This window comes from Narcine bancroftii, chromosome 4, assembly GCF_036971445.1.
Source record: "Narcine bancroftii isolate sNarBan1 chromosome 4, sNarBan1.hap1, whole genome shotgun sequence".
Classification (NCBI taxonomy): Eukaryota; Metazoa; Chordata; class Chondrichthyes; order Torpediniformes; family Narcinidae; genus Narcine; species Narcine bancroftii.
The window spans coordinates 111132546-111158393 of NC_091472.1; the positions used below are offsets into that span (position 1 = coordinate 111132546).

The following is a 25848-nucleotide window of genomic DNA, read 5'->3' on the forward strand; positions in this document are numbered from 1 at the left end:
GGAGGTGCTGTTTTAAGTAAGCCAGACCACTTCTGACTGTCTCTTTTTGTTATTAGACGGCAGCCTCATCGTGGAAACAACCTCCAGAACTCTTAGGAAGCTAAGAGGGAGTTGAAGAAGAAATCTCTTCCTAGGGAAATAACTCAACATGATTTGAGTTTGAAAAGTCTAAGGATTGAACTAGTGTTAACAAAGACTTCATTATTGCTTTAAGCAACAATTTAAAAGAACCTGATGTTTCATAATCACTTGTGATCTACAATTTAATAGACCTTTAAGTTCAACAAGACTTTAAAATATTGGGCCTTAAAAATAACTTTTCAGACTCGAGTCTAAACTGAAATAGTTTGGACTTTAATACATACTCATTTATACAATTCCATTCACACATAGTGGGCGTTAAGTTTAGAGTTAAGTGAACTGTTCTGTTGTTAATAGTTTAATAAAGCTATTATTTTGAATTTACCACTGTTTGGTGAATCTTCCATTGCTGTTCCTGTATTACTACTAATAGAGGCCGATTAGTTCGTAGCACTGAGTTGGACTGTTCTACGTTAACTTCCAACCACTTATGTCTGCTAAGCATGTTCAGGTGAACATCTTGGTGAAAAGGAACTAACAGTGGTTAATAACATCTGAATTCCAGTGTTTGGAGTTATTTGGGAATTAAAGCAGAACAACTGAGATGATGGAATTCAAAATTATAAACAGAAAATGCAGAAACTCAGCAGGATGAATTCAGCTTCTGCAGAGGGAGAAATGGAATTAATGTTCAGTTCTGATGAAAAGTCATCAACTTGTTAAATCCATTTCTTTCTCCACATTGAGTATTTCAGCAATTTCTCTTTGTTGAAAGCTAGAGGTGTCATCGGTTCGCAAGGTTTGAGGTAAAACCTTCAGCCAATGGCAAGTCAGACATTCTATCCTGTGATTAACACAAGTTCAAGATTGTCACGTTGCCCAATCCCAGGACAGGGATAGGATGCAGAGAACAGTCAAATTTGGCTGATTGCTTACCTTTGGATTCAGATCAAAGAAGCTGTAGTACTTGTAACGCAGCAACAGCTTATCTTCCTCCTGGATGCCTTGTTCCATCAGTGAACGTGATGAATCGAGCCATCTGGAGAGACAAAACAAAAAGCAGATCCAGAAAGAAATGATCACAGATCTAACATTTTTTGCTCTTTGAACTTGTGTTTTCTTTCACTGAGAGTGATACAATCAGCCAAACCCCCTTGGCTGGCATTTCTCTCTTTTCTCCCAGACATCAACCACAGTCTGCTCATTGACTTTTTGACATGTAACATTTCTGAAGGAGGGACAGAGCTGATTCTCCCACACCTCATCAACAGTAATGAGGTGGGGATAGTAGACAGATTTAAGCTGAGGAGTAAATACCTCCACTGACCTGTCCTGCTCCACCCACATTGATGCAATGGTCAAGGAAGTACATCGGCACCTTGACTACCTGAGGAAATGTAGGTTGTCTCGTCCCTTCCTTGACTTCTACAGATGCACCATTGGAAAGAATCCTGTCAGGGTGCATCACTGGGTAGCTTACGCTATCACCCTCCCCATCCCCCATGCTCAACTCCCACTGACTTGAAAAAAGCAGCAAATATACCTCCCTGGCCACACTCTCTTAACCAATACCCCCACCCTGCCACTGCACCTGTCAGGGAGAAGATTCACGAATGTGAGATTACACTCCACCAGTTTAAGTCTAGTTTCTTTCTCACCCTTATAAGACACTTGAACGAAGCCTAAAAATAGTGAAACCATGTTGTTTTTGCTCTGTACTTTGCTCTGTAACTCTGCACTGTGTATGAGATGTCTTGCTGATCTGCTCGCAAAACAAACTCTATCGCTGCATCTTCATATATGTGAGCTTGGAAATGGCAAAGATGCAAAACAAACTAGATTCATCTCAGTTCCCATCATGCCAATTCAGTTTTCCTTTTACGTTTTGGTATCTTCTATTTAAAGGTGTACATTTTTCGACAGGGAGCTTGCATCTACATAGATCTTCAAGTTAGAATTTTTGCAATTTATTTTCAATGCATTGTAATAAAACTTGTTACAATAACTACAACTGCACATCAGATCTCAACCCAGGGGGGCAGTTTGCACAATCTGACCAAAGATGCCATAATATGTGGCCCTACATTTTCTGCAGGCTTTCCTAATGCTCACTGTGCTCACAGAGTATTTGGAAGTAAATAACAAAATTCTGTAGACACGTTGGTTGAAGTAAAACACAAAATGCTGGAGAAACTCTGCAGGTCAAACAGAGTCCTTTATCTAGCAAAGGCAAAGATACATAACAGATGTTTCGGGCTTGAGCCCTTCATCAAAGCATGAGCACGTCCGAACAAAAGAGTTTGGGGGGGGGGGGGTGGCAAAGCAGGAGATTATAGGTGGGGAAAGGAGGGAGGGGACAGCAGCAATGAGGGGGAAGGTAGGGCTGTGTGGGTGAAAGAACTGGAAGGACAGGAAAAGGTGGGAGGGGAAAGAAAAGGCAAGCAGTTTAATGGAAAGCAGTAAAGTCAATGTTCTTGACATGTGGCTGGAGGGTGCCCAGACTGAAAATAAAGTGTTGTTCCTCCAATCTGCAGGTGGTCAGGGTGGGACAGCTCATAAGGCCATGGGCAGACATGTGAGCACAGAAGTGCGACTCAGAATTGAAGTGGTTGACCATTGGGAGATCGCTGTGGTTGCAAGCAGAGCGGAGGTGCTGAGTGAAGCGAACTCCCAGTCTGCTATTGGTCTCTCCGATGTAGAGAATGCCACAAAGGGTGCTCCAGATGCAATAAATAAGTCCTCTAGATTGTACAAGTGAAGTGTTGGTTTACATGAAAGGCGTGTTTGGCGCCCTAGACCCTGATGAGTTAGGAGGTGTAGGCGCAGTGTTGAACCTCTAGCACTGTGATGGGTGGGGAGGGATAAGTGCATGAGGGAATCACAGAGGAAGTGGTCCTTGTGGAAGATGGGAAAAGAGGGGAAAAATGCATCATCCACTTCACATCTAACTTCCACCCCAATCTCAAATTCACCTGGTCCATCTCCGATAACACTCTCCTCTTCCTGGATCTCTCTGTTTCTATCTTGGGAGATGTAGAGCACGTTGAAAGAACCAAAGACTTGTTGATGCAAACCAAGGCTTTTATTAACTAAAAGACTGGAGCATATCTCAAGTAGGTTGACCAGTCCAGAATGACCTGGTCTGGCTAGGACCAATCCTTTAAGATCTACCAGTAGGTGTGGCTATGCTCTCAGCCAATCACAGTCATCCTACACTACAATTTGTACATATACACATTGGTGATAGAATCTGTACTATCACAGGAGACAAGCTTTCCACCGACATATACTACAAACCCTCCAACTCCCACAACTACTTGGACAACACTTCCTCACACCCTGTCCCCCTACAAGGATTCCATCCACTTCTCTCATTTTCTCTGTCTCTACTGAGGTCTTCCAGTCCAGAACTTCCAAAATGTCTGCCTTCTTCCACAAACATGGCTTCCCCTCCACCTCCATCATCTTAGCCCTCATGCACATCTCCTCCATCTCCCGCTCATGTGCCCTGACCCCCTCTGCCCCCACCCACAACAAACATAGAATCCCCCTCATCTTCACCTACCACCCACCAGTCTCCACATCCAACACATTATCCCCTGGAATTTCTGGTACTTACTACAGAATCCCATCAGCAGACACATTTTTCCATCTCCTCCCCTCTTGGCCTTCCATAGCATCTGCTCCCTCCGCGACTCCTTTGTGCACTCATCCCTCCTCAACCATCGAACCCCCGGCACCTTCCCCTGTGCCTGCAGGTATTACACTTGCACCCACACTTCCTCCCACACCATTGTCTGGAGCCCAAATCAGGCCTTTCACGTGAAGCAACACTTCACTTGTCTATCCACAGGACTTATTTACAGTATCCAGAGCATCCTTTGTGGCAACCTCTACATCAGGGAGACTGGTTGCAGACAAGGAGATCACTGCTGAGCACATTTGCTCTGTTTACAACTACAGCAACCTCCCAGTGGCCAACCATTTCAATTCTGGGTCACAGTCTCAGACTCACATGTCTGTCCATAGCCTTATGCACTATCCCACCCTAACCACCTGCAGATTGGAGGAGGAACACTTTATTTTCTGTTTGGGCACCCTCCAGCCACATGGCATTAACACTAGGCCATTTCACATCAGCCCTTTGCCTGGAGGTTGACTACAAGAACGGATCAAAAACTTAAAATTTACCTTTCAGGTAGCAGCCTTAAAAGGCAGGTCCAGTGTCCCATTAATATCCAGAGGTTGCTCATCGTGCCCTCTGGAGCCGATAGGGGTGGGGATGACCCGTCATAAATACGCGGTAGAGCAATGGCCATCTTCCCTACCCATAATTCCCCACACAGCTAGAACCATTCTCTGTTTCCAGAACAGTTCCAGCTGCATGGGGAATTATAGATAGGGAAGACGGCCATTACTCTGCCATGTTTTGAGCCGCAGAGAGCTGCCTGGTGAGGCTGTCATAGCCCAAACTGGCCACCCCATGATGGCTCCTGCCGGCCCTGTCTGCTCCCACTGGCCCCTGACAGCCCCCGCTGCCTGACTATTCCTGTCCGCTGCCCCTGCCTTGAAGGCGTCATGGAGAGAGGGGTGAGTGGGGAGATGGGTCACGGGCTGACAGCATCATCAGCCCACCCCTAACTAGCCCCTTGCAGTGGCTGTACATTCAGGTCATGCAGCAGAACATAGTGCTCCACCGATTATCCTTCCCCAAGAAAGGTTGGAATCTGCACCTCGGAGCCAGCCACGGTGCATTCAGAGAGGTGTCATTAGGCGTAAAGGCGAAGAACCTCCGCCTTTACAGACGGATGTTTTCCCTGCTTGAAAGTGCCGATTGACTTTATTGCTTTCCATTGAACCTGCTCACCTTTTCTTCCCCCTCTCCTTTTGCTGCTATCCCCTCCCTTCTTTCTCCACCCATCATCTCCTGCCTTGCCACCTCCCCCCACCTTCCCCTTTCTACTCCTTTGCCTGGACACTTGCTGGCATTTTCTCCTACTTTGATGAAGGGCTCAAGCCCAAAACGCCAGTTATGTATCTTTGCCTTTGCTACATAAGGACACTGTCTGACCTGCTGAACTTCTCCAGCAGAGTGCTTTAGAGGTTAGTAATCTCATGTGCAGCACCCCTCTAAAAATGGACACACTTAAGAGGCATCAATCAATTTAGGGTGGAGGCTATAAAATATTGCACAGAATCACCTAAAATGTTGCAGCAAAGAATTAGGCTATTTACCCAAGCTGTCATTGCTGGCTTTCGTGCCTCTCATTCTTCCTGATATCATCAGGAGGACAATCCTTTCTTATCCCGCCTGCCCCATTGGATTCATCTCCATCTCGTAAATTCTGGGAACTTGCATTGAATTCTCTATTATTTACACAATAAAGGTACACTTTGCTGTTCAGGCCTGCCCCACCATTCAATGTGATTATCACTGTTCTGCCTCAGGCTACATATCTTCTTCTCTGTCAGTATTCCATTAACCATCAACCAACCCCCCTCCCCTTACCCTACTCTAAACACTATACTTTGAATGAGCTCACCTCCACAGCTCCTGCGCTTCACCGCCTGCTGTGAAAATAAGTTTCCACACATTTTTCTTGAAAGCAGCCCCTCACTCGAGACTCCCATTGTAAAAAAAATCTCAACACCAGATAAAAATACATATTTAGTTCCTTGGCAATCACTACATTAATGTCCTTTCATATTTTCTGTGAGTGATTAATATGCATATTAAACATCAAGTGTTTCCTGGCTCCCAGAACAATCCCATCAATCTGATTTATGTGTCTGTAATCTACAGTGTGACATGTCAGCTTGCAACTCTGGACTGGAGGGGCTGTGGACTTCAAGGTTTTTATAAAAAAAAAATCATACAGCATGGTAACAGGCCCTTCCAGCCCACGTGCCCAAAATTACACCAATGAACCTACAAACCCTGAACATTTTGGAGCACCCGGGGGAAACCCACACGGATATGGGGAGAACGTACAAACTCCTTACAGACAGTGGCAGACTCCGACCTGGGTTGATTGAGCTGTAATAGTGTTGTGCTAACTGCTGAGCTAACCATGCTTACGTTCAGAAGTTCGATACACTTGACCCTGAAGTACAAGCCCCCTTGAGCCCACAAAGTATCCCAGATTGTGCTGTGGCAAAAACCAATGTCTAAATGGAACTGTATACCCCCGTCAGCTCACAAATGTGCCAACCTAAATAAATCCTAATCTTTCCCAACCTCACAGTTCATAACTCTCCATTTCCCTTACGTCCATGTGCCAGTCTCAGTGCCCATATTGTACCAGCCCCCACCACCACCTCCAGCAATGCAGGCAAACACCTAGCACTCTGTGTAAAAAAAAAGGTTTCTGACATCAGGACATGATTTCCACAATTTCTAGCTCTACAGTCATTGCATGCACATCCTGCAGGTCTCACTCCAGTTCAAGCACAACAGGCAGCTGTCGGATTACCAGGGCTCCCTTAAAGAAGTTCACTTAATAGGCTCTCTTCCAGATGCCTCACCAGAGCAATTTCCAAGTGCCCCATTCTGCCCACCCTTCCTCCTCTTAAACTTTGCATTGGGTTCTGGCAACTCCTCTGGTAGCGTGCTCCAGGTGTCAAGCCTAGAGTTAAACAAGGTGCTGGAGTCAAGTGCAATACACAAATGTGCCAGTGAAGCTCAGCAGATCAAAAGGTCAGCGATGTTTCAGGCCTGAGCACTTTGACGGAAATGTGGAAAAGCAGGTGGAGGACGATAAAAAGGGGAAGGAGGACGGAGGAGGAGAGAGGAATGGGGAGGAGTACAGGCTGACAGGTAAAGGTAATATGTTCGTACAGGTGGGAGGGTCGAAAAGAAAGATGTCAATCAATCTGTGTAAAACAGGGATGACCAACCTATGGTGCATGTGCCAAAAGTGGTGCATTGGATGATAAGAAGTGGTGCAATGCACCAAGTGAAAATAATAAAAAGGTAAGACTACTCATGCAAAAAGTATTAACGGTTAATACTTTGTAATATATGGGATACTGTAGCGGCTGCTACCGGCAGCGCTACTGAAATGAAGTACGACCACACAACACGAGTGAACCAGTAACTGAACTTTATTTGAATCTCCCACGATGCTTTAAGGGGACAACCCACTTCCTGGTCTAAGGGAGTGATGACAGCGGGTTGCGGAGTCACTGCCTGCCCAGTGATGCACAAACAGGAAGTGGCAACATCTCCTATGCGATGTGTGTCACCAAATGCAGGCTTTTCCCGAGAAGGGAAAGGGGGCCCGCACCATCTTGTACCAACTGACCGGGGTGGCAATTCGGCCCATCTAATTGCACTGTCTCTCAGCCAGCTACACCACCCCTCCCCCAGAATCGCTGCCACCCTTTGAGCAAGTTACACTACAGTCTTTAGGCGGGTGGCCTCGGTGTCTGACCTAGGGTGCCAGGATGAGGCAGGCCTGAGTTCAGATGTGCTGCCTGAGGTGATCAATCTTAAACATGTCCTGCCGCCCACCAATATCCAGAGTGAAAATGACACCATTGCTCTGTAACACCTTGAATGGGCCTCCATAGGGGCATTGCAGGGATGTTCCTTGTCGTCCACTGCGAACGAAAACAAAGTTGGTGGACTGCAGCAAGGACGTGGCAGGGTAAAGAGCCATGTTTGGAAGGTGGCGGTGGTTTCGGCTTACCTATTTGTTCCCTCAAGGTCTAAGGATCATTGTGGATCGGGAGGGTTGAAGTGGATGTCCCTGGGATGGTAGGTGGGGAGCCATTCACTATCTCAGCAGACGACACTGGCAGGTCTTTTTTTGGTGCTGTGCGAATTCCTAACAACACCCATGGGAGTTTGTCCATCCAATTCAGGCCTTGTAGTCAAGCTTTCAGGGCTGCTTTCAGGTGGCAGTGGAAACGTTCGATGAGGCTGTTTGCCTGAGAATGGTAGGCTGTGGTGTGGGGTAACTGGCCACCGCAGAACTTGGCTAGGTTGGACCAGAGCTAGGATGTGAACTGGGCCCCTCAGTCCAAGGTGATGTGGGTCAGGACTCCAAAGCGTGCGACCCAAGTGGACAAGAAAGCTCTGGTGCAAGTGGGCAGGGGTATGGCTTCCGGCCAACAGGTAAAACGGTCAACTATTGTGAATCAATACCGCCTACCTTGGCTCACATGGAATGGGCCGACAACGTCCACGTGTACGTGGTCAAACTGGCGTTGCACCAGAGTGAAGCTCTGGAGTGAGGCCTTGGTGTGTCTGTGCATTGGCAGTCCAAGCAAGTCTCAGCCCACAGTGTTACATCACGGCGGAGCCCATGCCACATGAACTTGTTGGACAGCAGGCGGACCATTGGCCTTACTGAAGGAAGTGACAGGCCATCAATTTGGTTGTCAGGTCGCAGGTAGGATGGGTCTGGGAAAGTCTGTGGACATGTCACACAATAAAGTCGGGCTCCCTGGTGAAGGACAGAAATCGCTAACCTTCAGGCTGGTAATGGCGGTTCGGTAGGCCTGGTCGTCCACATCCTCCGCCTGGTCTTTGGCCAGTTGAGCAACATTGAGTCCTCCTGAGGTGGCGGAGATGGCTGGTCTGTACAGAGCGCCAGCCACCATGTTGGATTTGCTTGCGACGTGGCAAATGTCTGTTGTATTCTAGGAAATGTTAGTGAGGAGTTATTGTTGCCTCACCGACCACATGCCTGAGACCTTGCTGAGTGCATGGATGAGTGGTTTGTGGTCTGTGTAGGTTAGAAAAACCCTTCCTTCTAACCTGTACTGGAAATGTCGTATTGCGAGGTACAGGGCCAACAGTTCGCAGTCGAACGCACTGTGCTTGAGTTTTGGTGTCTGGAAATGTTTGCTGAAGAAAGCCGGAGGGGCGCCACTGTTCATCGGCCCACTGCTCAAGTACTGCACTGACTGCTCTGTCTGATGCATCTGTTGTAAGGGCCAGGGGGGAGGAAGAGTCAGGATGAGCCAAAGATGTGGCCTCCGCTAATGTTGCTTTGGTTGTCTGGAATCCTTCGATGGTTTTGTATGTCCACTGGAGCACCTTGTTGCCAAGTCTGATGAGGTCGAATAGGGGTTACATGACAGTGGCTGCTCCCAGGAGGAAAATGATGATAAAAGTTCACCATCCCAAGGAATTCCTGTAGGCCTTTGATGGTGCTCGGCCTGGGGGAAATCGCTAGATGGCTTCTATCTTATCCGGCAGCAGCTTGGCACCCTCGCGGGTGATATGGTGTCCAAGGAAAACAAGGCTGAATTGGTACTTAGCTGGGCTTCGCCCTGAGTCTGAACTCCTGCAATCTGTCGAAAAGGTGAGTCAGGTGCATACTGTGTATGCTGGCATCAGGGCTGGCGATGAGGATGTCATCCAGACAGATGAGGATGAAATAGAGGTCCCTGCCAACCACATCCATGAGGCGCTGAAACATCTGGGCTGGGCTCTTGAATCCAAAAGGCAGCTGGAAGAACTCGTAAAGACAGAAAGGTGTAATAATGGCCATTTTCGGGACGCCGTTAGGATGCACTGGAATCTGATGGTACTCTCTTGACGAGGTTAAAAAATCCGTCAGCCCTGGAGCCGCGTAGCAAAGTCTTGGACTTGTGGAATGGGGTATCTATCTATGACTGTGACATCATTGAGTCACCACATGGACACCAACCATGAGAGTTCCTCTGGACCACAAGCATCAGGGACACCCAGTGGTTGTTTGAACGAAGGACAATAGCCAACTCCTCCATTGCAGAAAATGTAGTCTTGGCTTGGAAGAGTTTGTCCTGCGTAAGGTGCTGTGACTGTGTGTACACTGGTGGTCCAGTGGTTTCCATGTGGTGCTCCACACCATGTGCTGGTTTAGCGTCGTGGAAATTGGGTACCAACAGTGACGGATACTTGGCCAGTAAAAGGGCATATTCATTGTGATCTAGAGCATGGATGCCCAAAGGCAAAAAGGAACATTGCCATAGTACGAGGGGGTATGACTGGAACATGGTAGCATTGACCAAGCGACATCTGTTCATGTCTTCCAGGAGCTAGTGTGACCGGAGGAAATTGGCTCCGAGTAGGGCTTTCCCAGTGGTCTCAATCGTACATTCCAATGGAAAACAGTTCTCGTGGCATGGATTGTGACCAGACGGGTACCAAAGCTTGGAATGGAGGAACCATTGGCTGCCTGTAGGAAGAGGCCCTTGGGATTATACTTGAGCTTGAAGAACGTCATCGGGATGAGGCTTATCTGTGCACCCATGTCGACTAGGAAATCCCTCCTTGTCTGCGGGTCCATTAAATAGAATACTTCTTTATGTGTGCGAACTGCCAAGGCCACTATCGGCGGATGGCTGGTTCGTTTCCTGTCGCTGGTCTCAACTTGGCATTGGGGAGCGAGCATAAAGGGACGCACCACCCGGCGTTGTGGCCCCATCTGTGTGGGAGAAACTGTAATCATTCCAATTGTCTGAGCACTTGCTGCATTGCAGTTTGGCTCCGGCTACTGCTGGCAGAACCACAAATGTAGGCTTCTCCTGAGAAGGGAAGGGGGGTCCACAGAATCTTGTACCAACTGACCGGGGTGCCAATTTGGCCCGTCTTACTGCGCAGTTGCTCGGTCCGCCTCAATAATGTAGTGCAACTGTAAATGTTTTATTTGTAAGTAGGGATGAGTGTGGGGACAGACACGGGAATGTGGGGAGAGAGCAGGGCAGTGGGATCAGTGTGAGGACTGACATAGAGCTGTGGAATTAGTTGGGATTGATACAGGACTGTGGGGAGAGAGCGGGGCAGTTGGATCAGTTTGTGTATACAGTATACAATTTCTGAGAGCAAGTGATTGTTTTTTCTAAATTGCTGTGGACTTGCTCGCGGTAACTGATTATGGGACCACGGACATGTATGCAGTTGAATGATGCCTAAACAGATGTTAAGTGACACATACTTGTACATGCATCTGAACTAGGGCGTGAAAAAACTGATGCACGGAATATAAAAGGTTGGCCACCCCTGGAGTAAAAAAGAATCCCCTTTAAAATGGATTCCTCTCATCTGAGACCTATACCCTCTGGTGTTTGGATATTTGCATTCAGTCTTGTCACTTTCCAGGAAAAGGCACGATCTTGTCTGAGATAACTCCCCCCACCACCACTCTGATGGCCCATCTCCATCCTGATGTTTTGCCAATGGAAAAACGTTATCATCGTTTACTATGTGTCACGTTTAATTTATTTTAATTTTATTCAATCAGCAGAAATATTCATTCAGGAGAATATTCAGAGCTCCTCACAGAGAAGAAGCAGTGTCAAAAGAACATTCATCAAAGGTTCACACCAACGTTCTTTAATTCATCAAAACATGACGGAGACAAATGCAGCTCTGAAGCATTTTGCATTGAGTCAGCAGCCATTTGGCCAGTTCATCCCAATCACAGACCTTTTCTTTATCCATGTCACCACATCGGTGTCTGCGTCTTAAAACTTGATTCACCCTGAATATAAAGCATAGAAATCTGCAGCACAATACAGTCTTTGGCCTACAGAACTGTGCTGACCCAATAATCTACTCTTGTAACTACCTAGAATTTCCTTTCTGCATAACTACATTTTTCTCAGTTCCATGTGCCATTTAATAGTCTTGTGGTGGCTCGTCTGTGCCAGGAAATTGAACCAGCTCGAGAAGTCTCGGGCAGCGAGGTGACATCACGTTCAGCTATGCATGGTGATGGTGGTGGGGGGGGGGGGGTGGGGTGGCTGGGAGCCTGGGGTTTTAAAAAGTGCTCGGGTCCAACAGTAAACTGTTGTTTTCTGCATCAACTCAATACGACTCTTAATTTCACGACCACAATCTCTTAAAATATCCTTTTGCACCTGCTTCTCCACCTTTGCTGGCAGCGCATTGCATGCACCCACCACTCTCTGTGGAAAAACATACCTCTTGCATCTCCCCTGACCTTACTCCAAAGCATCATAAAACAATGCCCCCACATGTTAGCCATTTCAGCACTTGGAAAAAGCCTCTGGCCATCCACACAATCAATACCTTGCACCATCTTGTATGCTTCTATCACCCCTCTTTCTCCAAGGAGAAAAGACCAACCTGAACTATTCTGGAAATGAGTCGTAAATGTGAAATACTAAACGCTTCCTTCTTCACTGGTGCTGATAACATGCCAAGTATTTCCATCAAGGTGTACTTTAATTTTATACTCATCTGCTGCATTAATTTCCTCAAAAACACATTTTTTTTTAATTAAAAAAAATTTAGACATACAGCACTGTTATAGGCCAAATTTGACCCTACGAATCCATGTCACCCAATTTACATCCGATTAACCTGCACCCTGGTACTTTTTCTTAAACCAATACTCAATCCATTAACTCTACTTTTTAACTGCTGTGCTACATATGGGTTGACAAGCTGGACTGCTCAAACTTAAATGAATCAACAAATACAGTTGATGAAATGAGAGTGCAGGAAGCACTTAGTAGGTCAAGCGGAGCCGATGTAGAAAGAAAGAGTTCATGTGTCAAATTCATAATTTTTTTGGGTGAAAACACAAAGTAATTTTCTGATTTATTTCATATTTTCTAACATTTTCAGCATTTTGCTTTTGGCTGCAAATTTGCCAAAGAATCCCTACTTAAACTTATGAACTGCCTTTGGTAGCAAGCTGACAGTTCGGTCAATATTCTAGAACATTGAATATTCTCTGTGTATATATATATATCTTTCTTCTTTGGCTTGGCTTCGCGGACGAAGATTTATGGAGGGGGTAAAAAAGTCCACGTCAGCTGCAGGCTCGTTTGTGGCTGACCAGTCCGATGCGGGACAGGCAGACACGATTGCAGCGGTTGCAAGGGAAAATTGGTTGGTTGGGGTTGGGTGTTGGGTTTTTCCTCCTTTGCCTTTTGTCAGTGAGGTGGGCTCTGCGGTCTTCTTCAAAGGAGGCTGCTGCCCGCCAAACTGTGAGGCGCCAAGATGCACGGTTTGAGGCGTTATCAGCCCACTGGCGGTGGTCAATGTGGCAGGCACCAAGAGATTTCTTTAGGCAGTCCTTGTACCTTTTCTTTGGTGCACCTCTGTCACGGTGGCCAGTGGAGAGCTCGCCATATAATACGATCTTGGGAAGGCGATGGTCCTCCATTCTGGAGACGTGACCCATCCAGCGCAGCTGGATCTTCAGCAGCGTGGACTCGATGCTGTCGACCTCTGCCATCTCGAGTACCTCGACGTTAGGGGTGTGAGCGCTCCAATGGATGTTGAGGATGGAGCGGAGACAACGCTGGTGGAAGCGTTCTAGGAGCCGTAGGTGGTGCCGGTAGAGGACCCATGATTCGGAGCCGAACAGGAGTGTGGGTATGACAACGGCTCTGTATACGCTTATCTTTGTGAGGTTTTTCAGTTGGTTGTTTTTCCAGACTCTTTTGTGTAGTCTTCCAAAGGCGCTATTTGCCTTGGCGAGTCTGTTGTCTATCTCATTGTCGATCCTTGCATCTGATGAAATGGTGCAGCCGAGATAGGTAAACTGGTTGACCGTTTTGAGTTTTGTGTGCCCGATGGAGATGTGGGGGGGCTGATAGTCATGGTGGGGAGCTGGCTGATGGAGGACCTCAGTTTTCTTCAGGCTGACTTCCAGGCCAAACATTTTGGCAGTTTCCGCAAAGCAGGACGTCAAGCGCTGAAGAGCTGGCTCTGAATGGGCAACTAAAGCGGCATCATCTGCAAAGAGTAGTTCACGGACAAGTTTCTCTTGTGTCTTGGTGTGAGCTTGCAGGCGCCTCAGATTGAAGAGACTGCCATCCGTGCGGTACCGGATGTAAACAGCGTCTTCATTGTTGGGGTCTTTCATGGCTTGGTTCAGCATCATGCTGAAGAAGATTGAAAAGAGGGTTGGTGCGAGAACACAGCCTTGCTTCACGCCATTGTTAATGGAGAAGGGTTCAGAGAGCTCATTGCTGTATCTGACCCGACCTTGTTGGTTTTCATGCAGTTGGATAATCATGTTGAGGAACTTTGGGGGACATCCGATGCGCTCTAGTATTTGCGCTCTAGTAATACTAGAGCGCATCGGATGTCCCCCAAAGTTCCTCAAATATATACACATATACACAGAGAATATATATATATATATATATATACACACACAGAGAATATATATATATATATATACACACACACACACACACACAGAATATATATATATATACACACACAGAGAATATATATATATATATATATATATATATATCTAGATTTAATAATATACAGCTTGAAAACTTCAAACAACTGTTCCTTTAAGAAAATTAAATAATATCTATTATAATCATACTTAAGAGAGCATGTTGTGAGGGTATTAAATAAATGTACTGCTCTTGCTTAATCTACTTCATACATGGGTTCCAATTAAGTCATTTTAAACATCCTTACCCAGCATTCAACTTTGCTTTGCCAACTTGGTTCTGCGGCCGGTACATTTTAGCCAGTTCTTCTGGTGTAAGGTTAGGCTGGCTCACAGCCAGGATGTTGCAATTAGGTTCAGCTAGAGGACTATCACTGAACCAAGTAATTGTAGAAGAAACAGGTGTTCCATTGATGGGGTCATATATGGGAGTCATCGTCTTGCTGTAGAGTCCAGGACTTCCTGAACAATGAAACAGATGGTAGCGATGAAACAAAGAATCAGAGGCATTTATATGCAGTATCTCATTAAACATGTTGAAACAAAGCAGGTCATTGTTCTACTATACAAATCATTAATAATAATTAACAAACCAAGAATTCTAAAACAGGGCAATGTTTCAGCGAGCCTGATTGTTAATCTTATAATAATTTTATTAAACACCATTAGATTTGTGATCAAGAAAATTACCTTGCAACATAAGCAAAGAAACTAGGTAATAGTTGAAAATATTTTAAACATGGTATATTTGGTATAATGTGTGAAAAGTTTTGCCAATAAATAGAAGTGACAGTCCTCGAGTCATGGAGTTAAACTGCACAGAAGCATTCACGCTGACCAAGTTCCCTGTTATAGTGAGACCCATTGCGCAGTTTTGGCCCATATCCCTCTAAACCAATGGTTTTCAAACATTTTCTTGCCACTCACATACCACCATGACTATTCCCTATGCCATAGGTGCTCTTTGATTAGTAAGGGATTGCTTAAGGGAGTATGTGGGTGGAAAGAAAACGTTTGAAAACCACTGTTTTAATCGTACCCAATTGTTCTGTGCAGATTTTCAAAACTGGGCCAATGACAATTTTTCTCCAGCAAAATATTTCAGTAACAATTGAGTCTAGAGAGGTGATTCTCAATGTTTTCTTTTCCCCACTCACATACCCCCTTACGTAATCCCTTACGAATCACAGAGCAAAGGGATTACGTAAGGGGGTATGTGAGTGGGAAGAAAAAGATGAAAGGGTTGTTGGACAATTGCACCTTTCAATCCAGAATGCACTCAGAGGCACAGAACACTTAATAGTTATTGAATATGCTTGCTTAAGAATAAACTACAGTCTGATAATATTTTAACTATAGATTGTAATAGTATGGGGCAGATTTAATATTGTAATTTTCTCATGTTTAGCAATTATTTGTAATTGCATGTTTTTTTTTAATTTGAGTGCCTTCAACTATACAGAAAACAATATTCATAAAAGCCATAAGACACAGAAGCATTATACCAAATATACCATGTTTAAAATATTTTCAACTATTACCTAGTTTCTTTGCTTATGTTGCAAGGTAATTTTCTTGATCACAAATCTAATGGTGTTTAATAAAATTATTATAAGAAAACCATTGCTCTAAACCTTTCAAGTTCATTTTCATCTGACTTTCCCTATACAAACTGACGAAACAGCATTTCTCACGACCACAGTGCACACACAATCCACAGCCTTCAAAAGGTACATACAAATATATACAAATATTTTGGGATGATTTACTTGGTTTACAGGATACCGTTCAATCTCACAGCCTGTGGGAAGAATTTATTTCTTAGCCTGGCAGTCCTGATTTTGATGCCCCTGCACCTCCTGTCCATGCAGCTGTCCAAATGATTTGAAAATGTCACAATCGTACCCGCCTCTGCCACTTCCCACAGCAGCTCATTCCATATAACCCACTATCTACTTTATGAGGCGCATGACTACAACAGTGGCACAAAACCTCTTTACCACAACTTCTCAAAATGTTTTCTCTCTCCAGCGATGTAGTCTTATTGATCTCTTTCATATCTGCTTTCCCATGTTGGTAACATTCTGCTTGATGTCGCCCTTTAGCAAATTCTTGTACATCTGGAATTTTTTAATGGTCATGACAATTTTTCTGTGCTCAACTTTCCCTTCCCCCCACCCTCACAAGTTTCACTAACAAAGATGACAACATCTTCAGACTAGGTGCTGAAATTTCTGGCTCACTGAGCAATCCTGACCTTGCTTGAAGCAACCAACTCCATGAGGACCATCAACCTGGTGGTGCCATGTTATTGGTCTACTGGCATCTGCCATCAGGAAGCAAACAGGCCTAGTTCTTGTGAACAATTCAGGATGAAAATCACACCCACGATGTTTTAAATCAGATTTTTTCCAACTTCCCATCACGTTTGGCAGCTCACCCAACAGGCTGCTCATGGAACCAGTTCAATGCATCAGGAAAACACCAACTCCAATTTCAAGGCAGCATTTATTAGACAACGATGAAAGAGGTGGGTAGTGTTCAGAAAGCAAGGGGTCTGCAGAGGGATTTGGTCAGGTTGGGAGAACAGACAAACAAGTGACAGATGGAATACAATTTGGAAAGTATGGGGTCATGGATTTTGTGGAAAGAACAAAAAAAGCAACCCATTTTCCAAATGGAGAGAGAATTAAGAAAGCAGAGGTTCAAAGGGACTTGGGAGTGCTCAAGCAGGATTCCCTGAAAGGTAACTTGCAGGTTGAGTCAGTACGAAGGAAGGCAAATGCAATGTTGGCGTTCATTTCGAATGGACTAGAATGCATTAGCAAAAATGTAATGGGGAGGCTTTATAAGGTGCTGATCAGACCATATTTGGAGCATTATGAGCAGTTTTGGACCTCATATCTAAGAAAGGATGTGTTGGTGTTGGAAAGAGTCCAGAGGAGGTTTATGAAAATGATCCTGGGAAATGAGAGGGTTCATATATGAGGAGCGTTTGATGGTTCAGTGCCTGTACTTGCTGGAGTTTAGAAGGATAAACACTGAAATATTGAAAGGGCTGGATAGAGTGGATGTGGAGAAGATGTTTCCAGTAGTGGGAGAGTGTAGGGCCAGAGGGCATAGCCTCAGAATTGAAGGAGGTCACTTTAGTACATAAATGAGAAGTTTCTTCTGCTGTAGGGTGGTGGATCTATGGAATTCGTTGCCATAGATGGCAGTGGAGGCCAAGTCAATGAGTAGATTTAAGTGGAGTTGATAGGTTCTTAGGTTCTTAATTTCTAAGGTTTTCAAGGATCATGGGGAGAACAAAGGACAATTGGATTGAAAGGAAAAGTACCTCATCCATGATTCGAATGGTGGAGCAGACTCGATGGGCTAAATGGCCTAATTCTGCTTCTGTGTCTTATGGCTTTTATGAATATTGTTTTCTGTATAGTTGAAGGCACTCAAATTAAAAAATAAACATGCAATTACAAATAATTGCTAAACATGAGAAAATTACAATATTAAATCTGCCCCATACTATTACAATCTAACTAGTTAAAATATTATCAGACTGTAGTTTATTCTTAAGCAAGCATATTCAATAACTATTAAGTGTTCTGTGCCTCTGAGTGCATTCTGGATTGAAAGGTGCAATTGTCCAACAACCCTTTCATCTCAACTTTTTTTTTAATAGCATCCATTGAAGGCAAAGCATCTCTAATTAGAGAACATGTTGATCCTGTGATCCTCCAGGATGCATGCATGAAGGAAAGGATGCTATCAGTTACAGACTTGAAAAGGCCTGGAAAGGAGCCAATGGTGTGTGTGTTTTTACAACATCTGCACAAGATTGCAGCACCCATGTTTGGCAGCAGGACACTAAAGTAGGAGAATATGCCACCCTCCTCCCCCTGGTGAAGAGATGACCTTACAAAAAAGGTGATCATGGCAGCAGACCAGTGAGGGGGCTCAGCAGCTGAAGGCCCTGCATGGGCTGCTGGAGACTGAAGGGCCCACATGGGCAGAGTGAAAATGACGCTTGTTCAAAGTGAGTTGCTTGACCAATTTCTGCATATTGCCCAACAGAGAGGCAGGAGATAATGGTTTTAAGTTAATTTGGCACAAAGTACCTAGAAGGGTTCTTCTGCAAGCAGACTGACAGGTCACCTTCAACATTCATACAGCCAGGTAAAGGAAAAGTACTTCATCCATGAGTTTTTGTTTGTCACGTAACAGGGAAGCTATCAATAAAATTGAAAGAGAGTAGAAAAGATTTACTAGGAAGTTGCCCGGACTTCAAGAACTGAGTTACAGGGAAAGGTTAAACAGGTTAGGTCAGCATTTTATTCACTGGAGAGTGGAAAAATGAGGGGAGATTTGACAGAGGTATACAAAATTATGAGGAGTATAGATAGAGTAAATGCAAATAGGCCTTTTCCACTGAGGTTGGGTGAGAATACACACCAGAGTACATGGGTTAAGGGTAAAAGGTTAAGGGGAACATGAGGGGGAACTCATTCAGTCAGAGAGTAGTGGGAGTGAGGAACAAGCTGCCAGCTGAAGTGGTGAAGATTGTCATTTAAGAAAAGTTTGGATGGATGGGAGGGGCATGGAGGGTTATGGATTGGGTGCAGGTCAATGGGATTAGACAGAATAATAATAATAATTCAGCATAGACTTGAAGGGGCAAAAGGACCTGTTTCTATGGTGCAGCAATCTATGAATCTAACTTAAGGACTATAGGTTTACAATGAAAAGGAAGCTGGGAGGAGGGAGAAGAGATTGTGACCAGGGTGTGACTAGGGTGTGATAGGTCCTTAAATTTGTTGACTATGTTTCCAAAGCAGTGGGAGATGTAGATGGAGTCCATGATGGGACAGGAAGTTTTCAATATAACTGTATTATTACAAATGGCAGCAGTGATCAACAGCAGTTCCTTCCAAATAATCAATAAAATTTATAGGTTGTATTGTGGTATTCCTTATCAGTTTAAAATATGACATGGTTAGTGAGATCTAATATTTTATTCAGGATAAATTACTGATGCAGGGTCAGGATGAAGATATATTAGAAGGGAATCTTAGGCTCCAATCAGATATATTGCATGTGAAAACGTATGGATGGTGATGTCAAGCTGGATACCGGAGGTGAGATGGTAAAGGTCGACAAGATGTAGAGAAGGGATAATCAGACTTCAATTTGTTAAACAGGATAAATAGTTTGTTCAGGGCCAGTTTCAGTGCTGAAGCATCAGAAGAAATATAACTGCAAGGGTACAAACAGCACATTGCATCTGATCTTATCAATGCTGCAAAGGGCGAGAAACACAAGGCAAGAGTAGACACGAATGGAGGTGGGGTGGGGGGGGCGGGGGGCAGGTTGGATAGTCAGTACTGATTCTGATATGTATCAGAGCAGTCCTGAAGAAAGGAAAACATTTTACAATGTCAGTTTTTAGGTGCAGCATTGGTATTTCTCTGGCTTCCTCCACCTCCTTGTTGCTGGACCCTTTCAGACCTAGGTCTATTCCCATTTCTTCAGGTGCCCAGCACCCAAGTATTTCATAGTAATTGGAAGAGGAACACACATCACAGAAATCTATAGCATAGTATAGGCTCTTCGGCCCACAGTGTTGTGCTAACCTAATAACCTAGTCTAAGAGCTGCCTAGGATTTCCCCACTGCATAACCCTCCATTCTTTTCAGTTCTATGTGTCTAGCCAATTGTATTTTAAAAACCCTGTTGTCCTTGCCTCCACCACCACTGCCAACAGCACATCCAATGTACCCACCTCTATCTGTGTGAAGAACTTAACTCTTACAACTACCCTATTCTTAGTCCTAACATATGCCCCCTTATGTTAGAAATTTCAGCCCTAAGTAAAAGACATCCACACAATCAATCCTTTTCATCATCTTGTAGACTTCTATCAGGTCACCCCTCATCCTATCCCTCCAAGGATAAAAGACCAAGTTCACACAACCTATCCTCATAAGGCATGATCTACAATCCAGGCAACATCTTTCTAAATCTCCTCGATAGCGTCCAAATTTTTCCTGTAACGAGATGAGCAGAACTGAACACAATATTCCAAGTGTGATCTAACCAAAGTCTTGTGTAGAGGTAACATTACCTCACGTCCCTTGAACTCGATCCCATGGTCAATGAAGGCTAACATATGCCTTCTTGACATCACTATTAAGATGCAACAGCTTTGAGTGTCCTCAGGAAACACACCATAACAATAGATAGAGGGCTGGACGTACTCCTGTCTCGGTATTCGCACTATATCCAGGCAGATGCATAGAAGGTAAGGGGTAGGGAATGAATTATGGTTCGACCTTTTTTTGTCACGCCTGAGAGATGAATACTACCTAGTGCTAGCAAGAGTAGTGACAGAGCCAGTAAGTTCAGAAGGGAACAGTGGTAGCTAATTATCAATAAGAAATTCTTGCATATCGTGCTGGGACATGTTTGGATGGACAGGTTTCAAACACTGGGCAGAAAGACATTGTAGACAAAGCATGCTTCTTTGAGTAATTAAGGGACTGGAGATACATTCAAACAATTTTTCTACTACAAAAGCTATTTCCAATCCCAACCTGAAGCCTACAGGGCACAGAAACCTCAATCTATTTTACCCCCTCCCTCTCTCCCCAAAAGAGCACAATGCCTGTACATTCATGCCCCAAATCTCCCTCAGTATTCAAGGAATAATGAAATAATCCATAATTACACCTCATGCTGCAAGCTGTTGTTGAATTTCCTTTTGCCCTTAAAGTAAATTTCACTGTTACAAAAAAAAAATCCACCTGGCAAAATTTAACAATCTTCCAATTCAGAGTTCTCTGATCTACGTTAAAAAAAAGCTTTATTAAAAATAACAAACCACTGCACAGAGAAAGGTGCAGTCTGCATAGAAACAAAAATTAAACAATGGCTTTGCCTGAATGCAGTTACATTTCTATGGAAAGTCACTTTTAAACATGCAAACAAACAGAAAATGCTGTGAAGAATCAACAGGTCCTTGATTTGAAATCTTGCCACTCTTTTCCTCATAAATGCTCTAAACTGGTTGACTACTTCCATTTTTCTCTGCTGAGAAATAAGAAAGTCTGCAGACATTGTGATTGTAGTAAATAATCAAAAGGGCTGGAAAAACTCAACAGGTCCCATAACATCCATAGGAGGCAAAGATACAGAGGCAAAGATTTCAGGACTTTTAAGTTATGAGCAAAAAGCAGGCAGGTGCCCAAATAAAATGATGGGGAGGGGGGGTGGGGGAGAATAAAAAGAAGGGCCGGGGTGGTGGGAGAAAGAAGGGCCGGGGTGGTGGGAGAAAGAAGGGCCGGGGTGGTGGGAGAAAGAAGGGCCGGGGTGGTGGGAGAAAGAAGGGCCGGGGTGGTGGGAGAAAGAAGGGCCGGGGTGGTGGGAGAAAGAAGGGCCGGGGTGGTGGGAGAAAGAAGGGCCGGGGTGGTGGGAGAAAGAAGGGCCGGGGTGGTGGGAGAAAGAAGGGCCGGGGTGGTGGGAGAAAGAAGGGCCGGGGTGGTGGGAGAAAGAAGGGCCGGGGTGGTGGGAGAAAGAAGGGCCGGGGTGGTGGGAGAAAGAAGGGCCGGGGTGGTGGGAGAAAGAAGGGCCGGGGTGGTGGGAGAAAGAAGGGCCGGGGTGGTGGGAGAAAGAAGGGCCGGGGTGGTGGGAGAAAGAAGGGCCGGGGTGCCTCGATGGAATATGGTGTTGTTCCTCCAATTTGTAGATGGCCTCTGTTGGGCAGTGCATGAGACCACAGACAAGCATGTTGTCGTGGGAATCGAAATGGGTGGCTCCATTTCAAAGCTTCGTTTGCCTCTGCTTTGGGTTTCCAGTGACTGCAGCTTTTTTGGTCCAAATTGTAAAATATCGCTCATTTTAATTACCTACTGATCCCGGGGATAATGGCAGTTGATCCAAATCTAAAATATCTTCACTAATTGGAAGTTCATTGTTCTTTTTACTCTTCCTTCTTATAATGGTATGTGGCGGTCTCAATAGGGAGAGTTCTTCAGGCCTACGGATATCTGAAAGAATTTGATAAAAATGTGTGTCAAATTAGAACTAAATAAATTAGAACTAAATATGACAGAACATCAACACATTCAGAGTGTACAGACCGAGCCAACCACTTATTCAATGGATCCATATTCAAAATCCAACATTGACAAATCTTAGCAAAACCTGAACAGTATTTTTGGATATTTGCAGTCAAACTTTTCAAAGGATTCCTGAGATGGACCTTCATAAAATCTCCCCCCCCCCCCCCCCCCACCAGAATAAAGCCTAAAATATTATGGAGTCAGGAAGAGCGAGTACTTCTGTTCTGGGCTTGCCTTTAATTCTTTGTTACTCAGTTTTCCCTCTCCCTGTGGATGCTGAAGGTTTCCAACCTTTTTTTTTGTTTTTCTTTCTGATTCCCAGCATCTGCAGGGTTTCACTCAACTGTCTGACACGCTCTTTCCATCCCACCACCCAGTCCAAGATGGGCGATTTGTTCCAACACATGAAATGAGGAGGAATTCAGCAGGTTAGGGAAACAAATTGACTGTCAGCCAGAATGCCTCATCAGAATCCCAAGAATTGTGCAGCGACTGAATAAATGTTGGAATAGTATTTGTCTCAAACACCTATTTTGCCAGCCCATTCCTTAAACTCACCACCCTCTGTTTAAAAGAAGTTACCCCTCAGGTTCCTGTTACATCTCTCTCTCCCCCCCCACCCCACCCTAAACCTTTGTCCTCTGGTTATGGATTCCCCTGCTCCAAGCAAAAGATTCCACATTCATCCCAATCTATTCCACTCATGATTTTGTACACCTTGATGAGATCACCCCTCATTCCCCATGCCCTCCAATGAATAAACCCCTAGCCTGCTCATCCTCTCCCTATATCTCATGCCCCTGAGTCCTGGCAACATGCAGGAGGAGGAGAGCGATTACGTCAGGATTACTCATGTGGCGGTGACCCAATGAGATGGTCAGAGGGGTGTGACTGAGTGGTGTTTGGGGAGTTGTGTCTAGTGGAATAAAAGAAAGTTGATTTCATGGTGCGCTGGGGAAAAAAACGAATGTGTGCATTCTTTATTTGTTGTAAGCTGTTATAAAGCAGTGCAGCTACAAGTGGTGATCTTGTGAGTTCACAATACCTTCTAATTTAAAATGAATAGTGATGAGGTTCTTGAAGCACACTTCTCTACCCTTGGACTTAGGAGTCAGAAGATGAAGTATGGTTTACTTGTGGAGTGCTTCCAGAGCAGATTGCTTGTGAAGTGTAGGCTGACTTGGTGGATCCAGATGGAAATCTCCCATACGACAGGCTTAAGGCAGCTATTCAGCAGCATACTTAGCCATCTAGGGAGACTTGTATTGCCCATCTACCAGCTGATGACAGCCTTAGTTGAGGAGGTGGTGCAGGCTAACGGGAACAGACTCTGTTGAAGGCAATTTTTGGAAACCGAAGTTTCTTTGATGTTTACCTCATCATATTCAAGGGCATTGGGTGAGTGTCTTTTGAATGTCCACCCTCGATCAGTTGGCAGATCATGCCAACCTCCATGTCCACAACCTCCGCAATGAAGATAGAAGAATTGGCTTCTTTCCCTAGTCAGCAGGAGCAAAGGGAACTGGAACATCTACTTACGGTGCCTTCTCAAATTAAGATAACCGCATTGGAGCTGCAAGCAGCGGCTCTGAATATGCAAGTCCAGGCTTTGGCAAAGCAATGGAAATCACTTTTTAAAAATATTTTATTTTAGTTTTCACAGACTTACAAAACCCAATAAACAAAGCCATTGATGTACATATTCATACCCCAAGTCTGTATTTGTCCCAACCACCACACACCCACCCACCCATCACAGTGAATACATTCCAAAAACTTATCTTGATCCCACTCATCATGGGGCACACGACCCCTAATAAGTCTTGTATTGAAAAGAAATCACAATGGCAACACCATTAAAAAAAACACTAAAAAGAAACTCAAAAGAAAAAGAAAACTAAGGACCTGAAAAGAAAAGGGCAGGTTCATCATCTGCGCCAAGTCCTATTTCCATAATCACACCTCTGGTCATAATGGGATAATTTAACCTTATCCCTATTTTAAAGGGGGGAATCAATCTATCTGTGAACCAATGTACTGCTATACTCTAACAAATGTGTCCCATTTCCTCCGTAGGTTATATGTGATTTTCTATAGGGGAATACAACTCTGCGTTTCCATATTCCATCGTGCGGTATTTAGCTGGCAGTCAGACTTCCATGAAGCCGCTCTACACTTCCTGGCTACTGCCAAAGCGATATTCACAAATGAAATTTGGAATTTAGTCAGTGTAAACTGCACTTCTCCAATATTCCCCAAGAGGAACAGCTCCAGGTCCTGTGGAAAATCCACTCTTGTAATTTTTGTTTTAGAATATACCCTAGGTCTTCCCAAAAAGGTCTCACCTTTAAGCACAGCCTGATTGAATAGACAAAAGGTCCCACCTCCACACCACATCTAAAACATATTTCTGAAATCTCAGACATTGATCCGTGTAGTTTCTGAGGTGTAAGGTACAACTGGTGCAGGAGGTTATACTGCACCATCCTGTATTTGGCATTGACAAAACCATCAAGCAACCAAATTCCTTCTGTCTACCTGGTTGGAATCATGGTCTACAAATAGCAGTCGGAAAACAACCAGGTCGGACAGCAGAGGCAAATGCTGCCCATGGGTAGGTCAGCTGCCGTTTTTTCCTAAAGACCGTCTCTCAAGTGTTCAATTTCCTGTCGATTCCAGTGTAGAGATTTCAGAGGTCCCTCCAACCCCTGAAGAATGCAGACCCCCCCCCCCCCACCATATGTCCATGTGTTCTTTCAGCTGCAAATGATTCTTGTCTTCAAACATATGGTCAGAAGTCACTCATTTTGGATTTCGGTCTCAAGATGTGACCCTGGATGAATCAGGTGAAAAGCTCGCCTGTAATTGTTCCACAGGAAGGCTTAGGCCTTTTGTGCTGACAGCTATGAGTGGGAGATTTTTGAGTCTCTATCACATCCTGGTAGAAGAGAATCAGTCAAACTAGTTATGGAACATTTTATCTGGCCTCATGTTAAATGGGATGTTGCATTAGGGGCAAGGACTTGCTTGCCAGGTCAATGCTCTAAAATCTCCAGACACAAGAAGTCCAAGCTGGGAGATTTTGCTGTTCCAGATTTCCATTTCCAGCATGTGCACCTAGACTCAGTAGGCTCACTTCAATCATCTCAGGGATACACTTATCTGCTCATGTGTGAAGACCAGACCACCAGGTGGCAGGAGGTCATTCCTATCACTAACATCTCTGCAGAGACTAGGGCTTTTGTGGATCACTGGATTCCATCTTTCGATGTTCTGGCCACTATTACAATGGATCGAGGGTCTTAATTCAAGTCTGTGTTGTTCTGAGCTCTTGCTGATCTTCTAGACACAGCCCATATTTCCACTATGGCTTACCATCCGCAAGACAAATGCCTCGTTAAGCGCTTCCATCTGCAATTGAAAACAGCATTGACAACAGGTGGTGATGCATCTATGTGGAGCGAATGTTTGCCCATGGTTATCCT

General features: G+C 44.7%; 1 protein-coding gene and 1 long non-coding RNA gene across 8 annotated transcripts in view; one reads left to right on the top strand and one right to left on the bottom strand.

Moving 5' to 3' along the window:
* LOC138760997 (uncharacterized) overlaps nucleotides 1-465 on the top strand; it is a 58888-nt gene extending 58423 nt beyond the window's left edge. The window contains exon 3 of the long non-coding RNA XR_011356056.1: nucleotides 57-465. This is a non-coding gene — a long non-coding RNA (uncharacterized lncRNA). The remainder of the gene's footprint in view (nucleotides 1-56) is intronic.
* The window catches only part of fermt1 (FERM domain containing kindlin 1), a 115418-nt gene that overhangs the window by 48949 nt on the left and 40621 nt on the right, over nucleotides 1-25848 (bottom strand). For 6 of the 7 annotated variants that reach the window (XM_069932431.1, XM_069932429.1, XM_069932428.1 and 3 more), the window contains 3 exons: nucleotides 22148-22288; nucleotides 14498-14711; nucleotides 1018-1120 (listed from right to left, as the gene is read on the bottom strand). In XM_069932431.1, coding sequence (XP_069788532.1) covers nucleotides 1018-1120; nucleotides 14498-14711; nucleotides 22148-22288 — 458 coding nt within the window. The remainder of the gene's footprint in view (nucleotides 1-1017; nucleotides 1121-14497; nucleotides 14712-22147; nucleotides 22289-25848) is intronic. The other variant, XM_069932433.1, reaches the window with a different exon arrangement.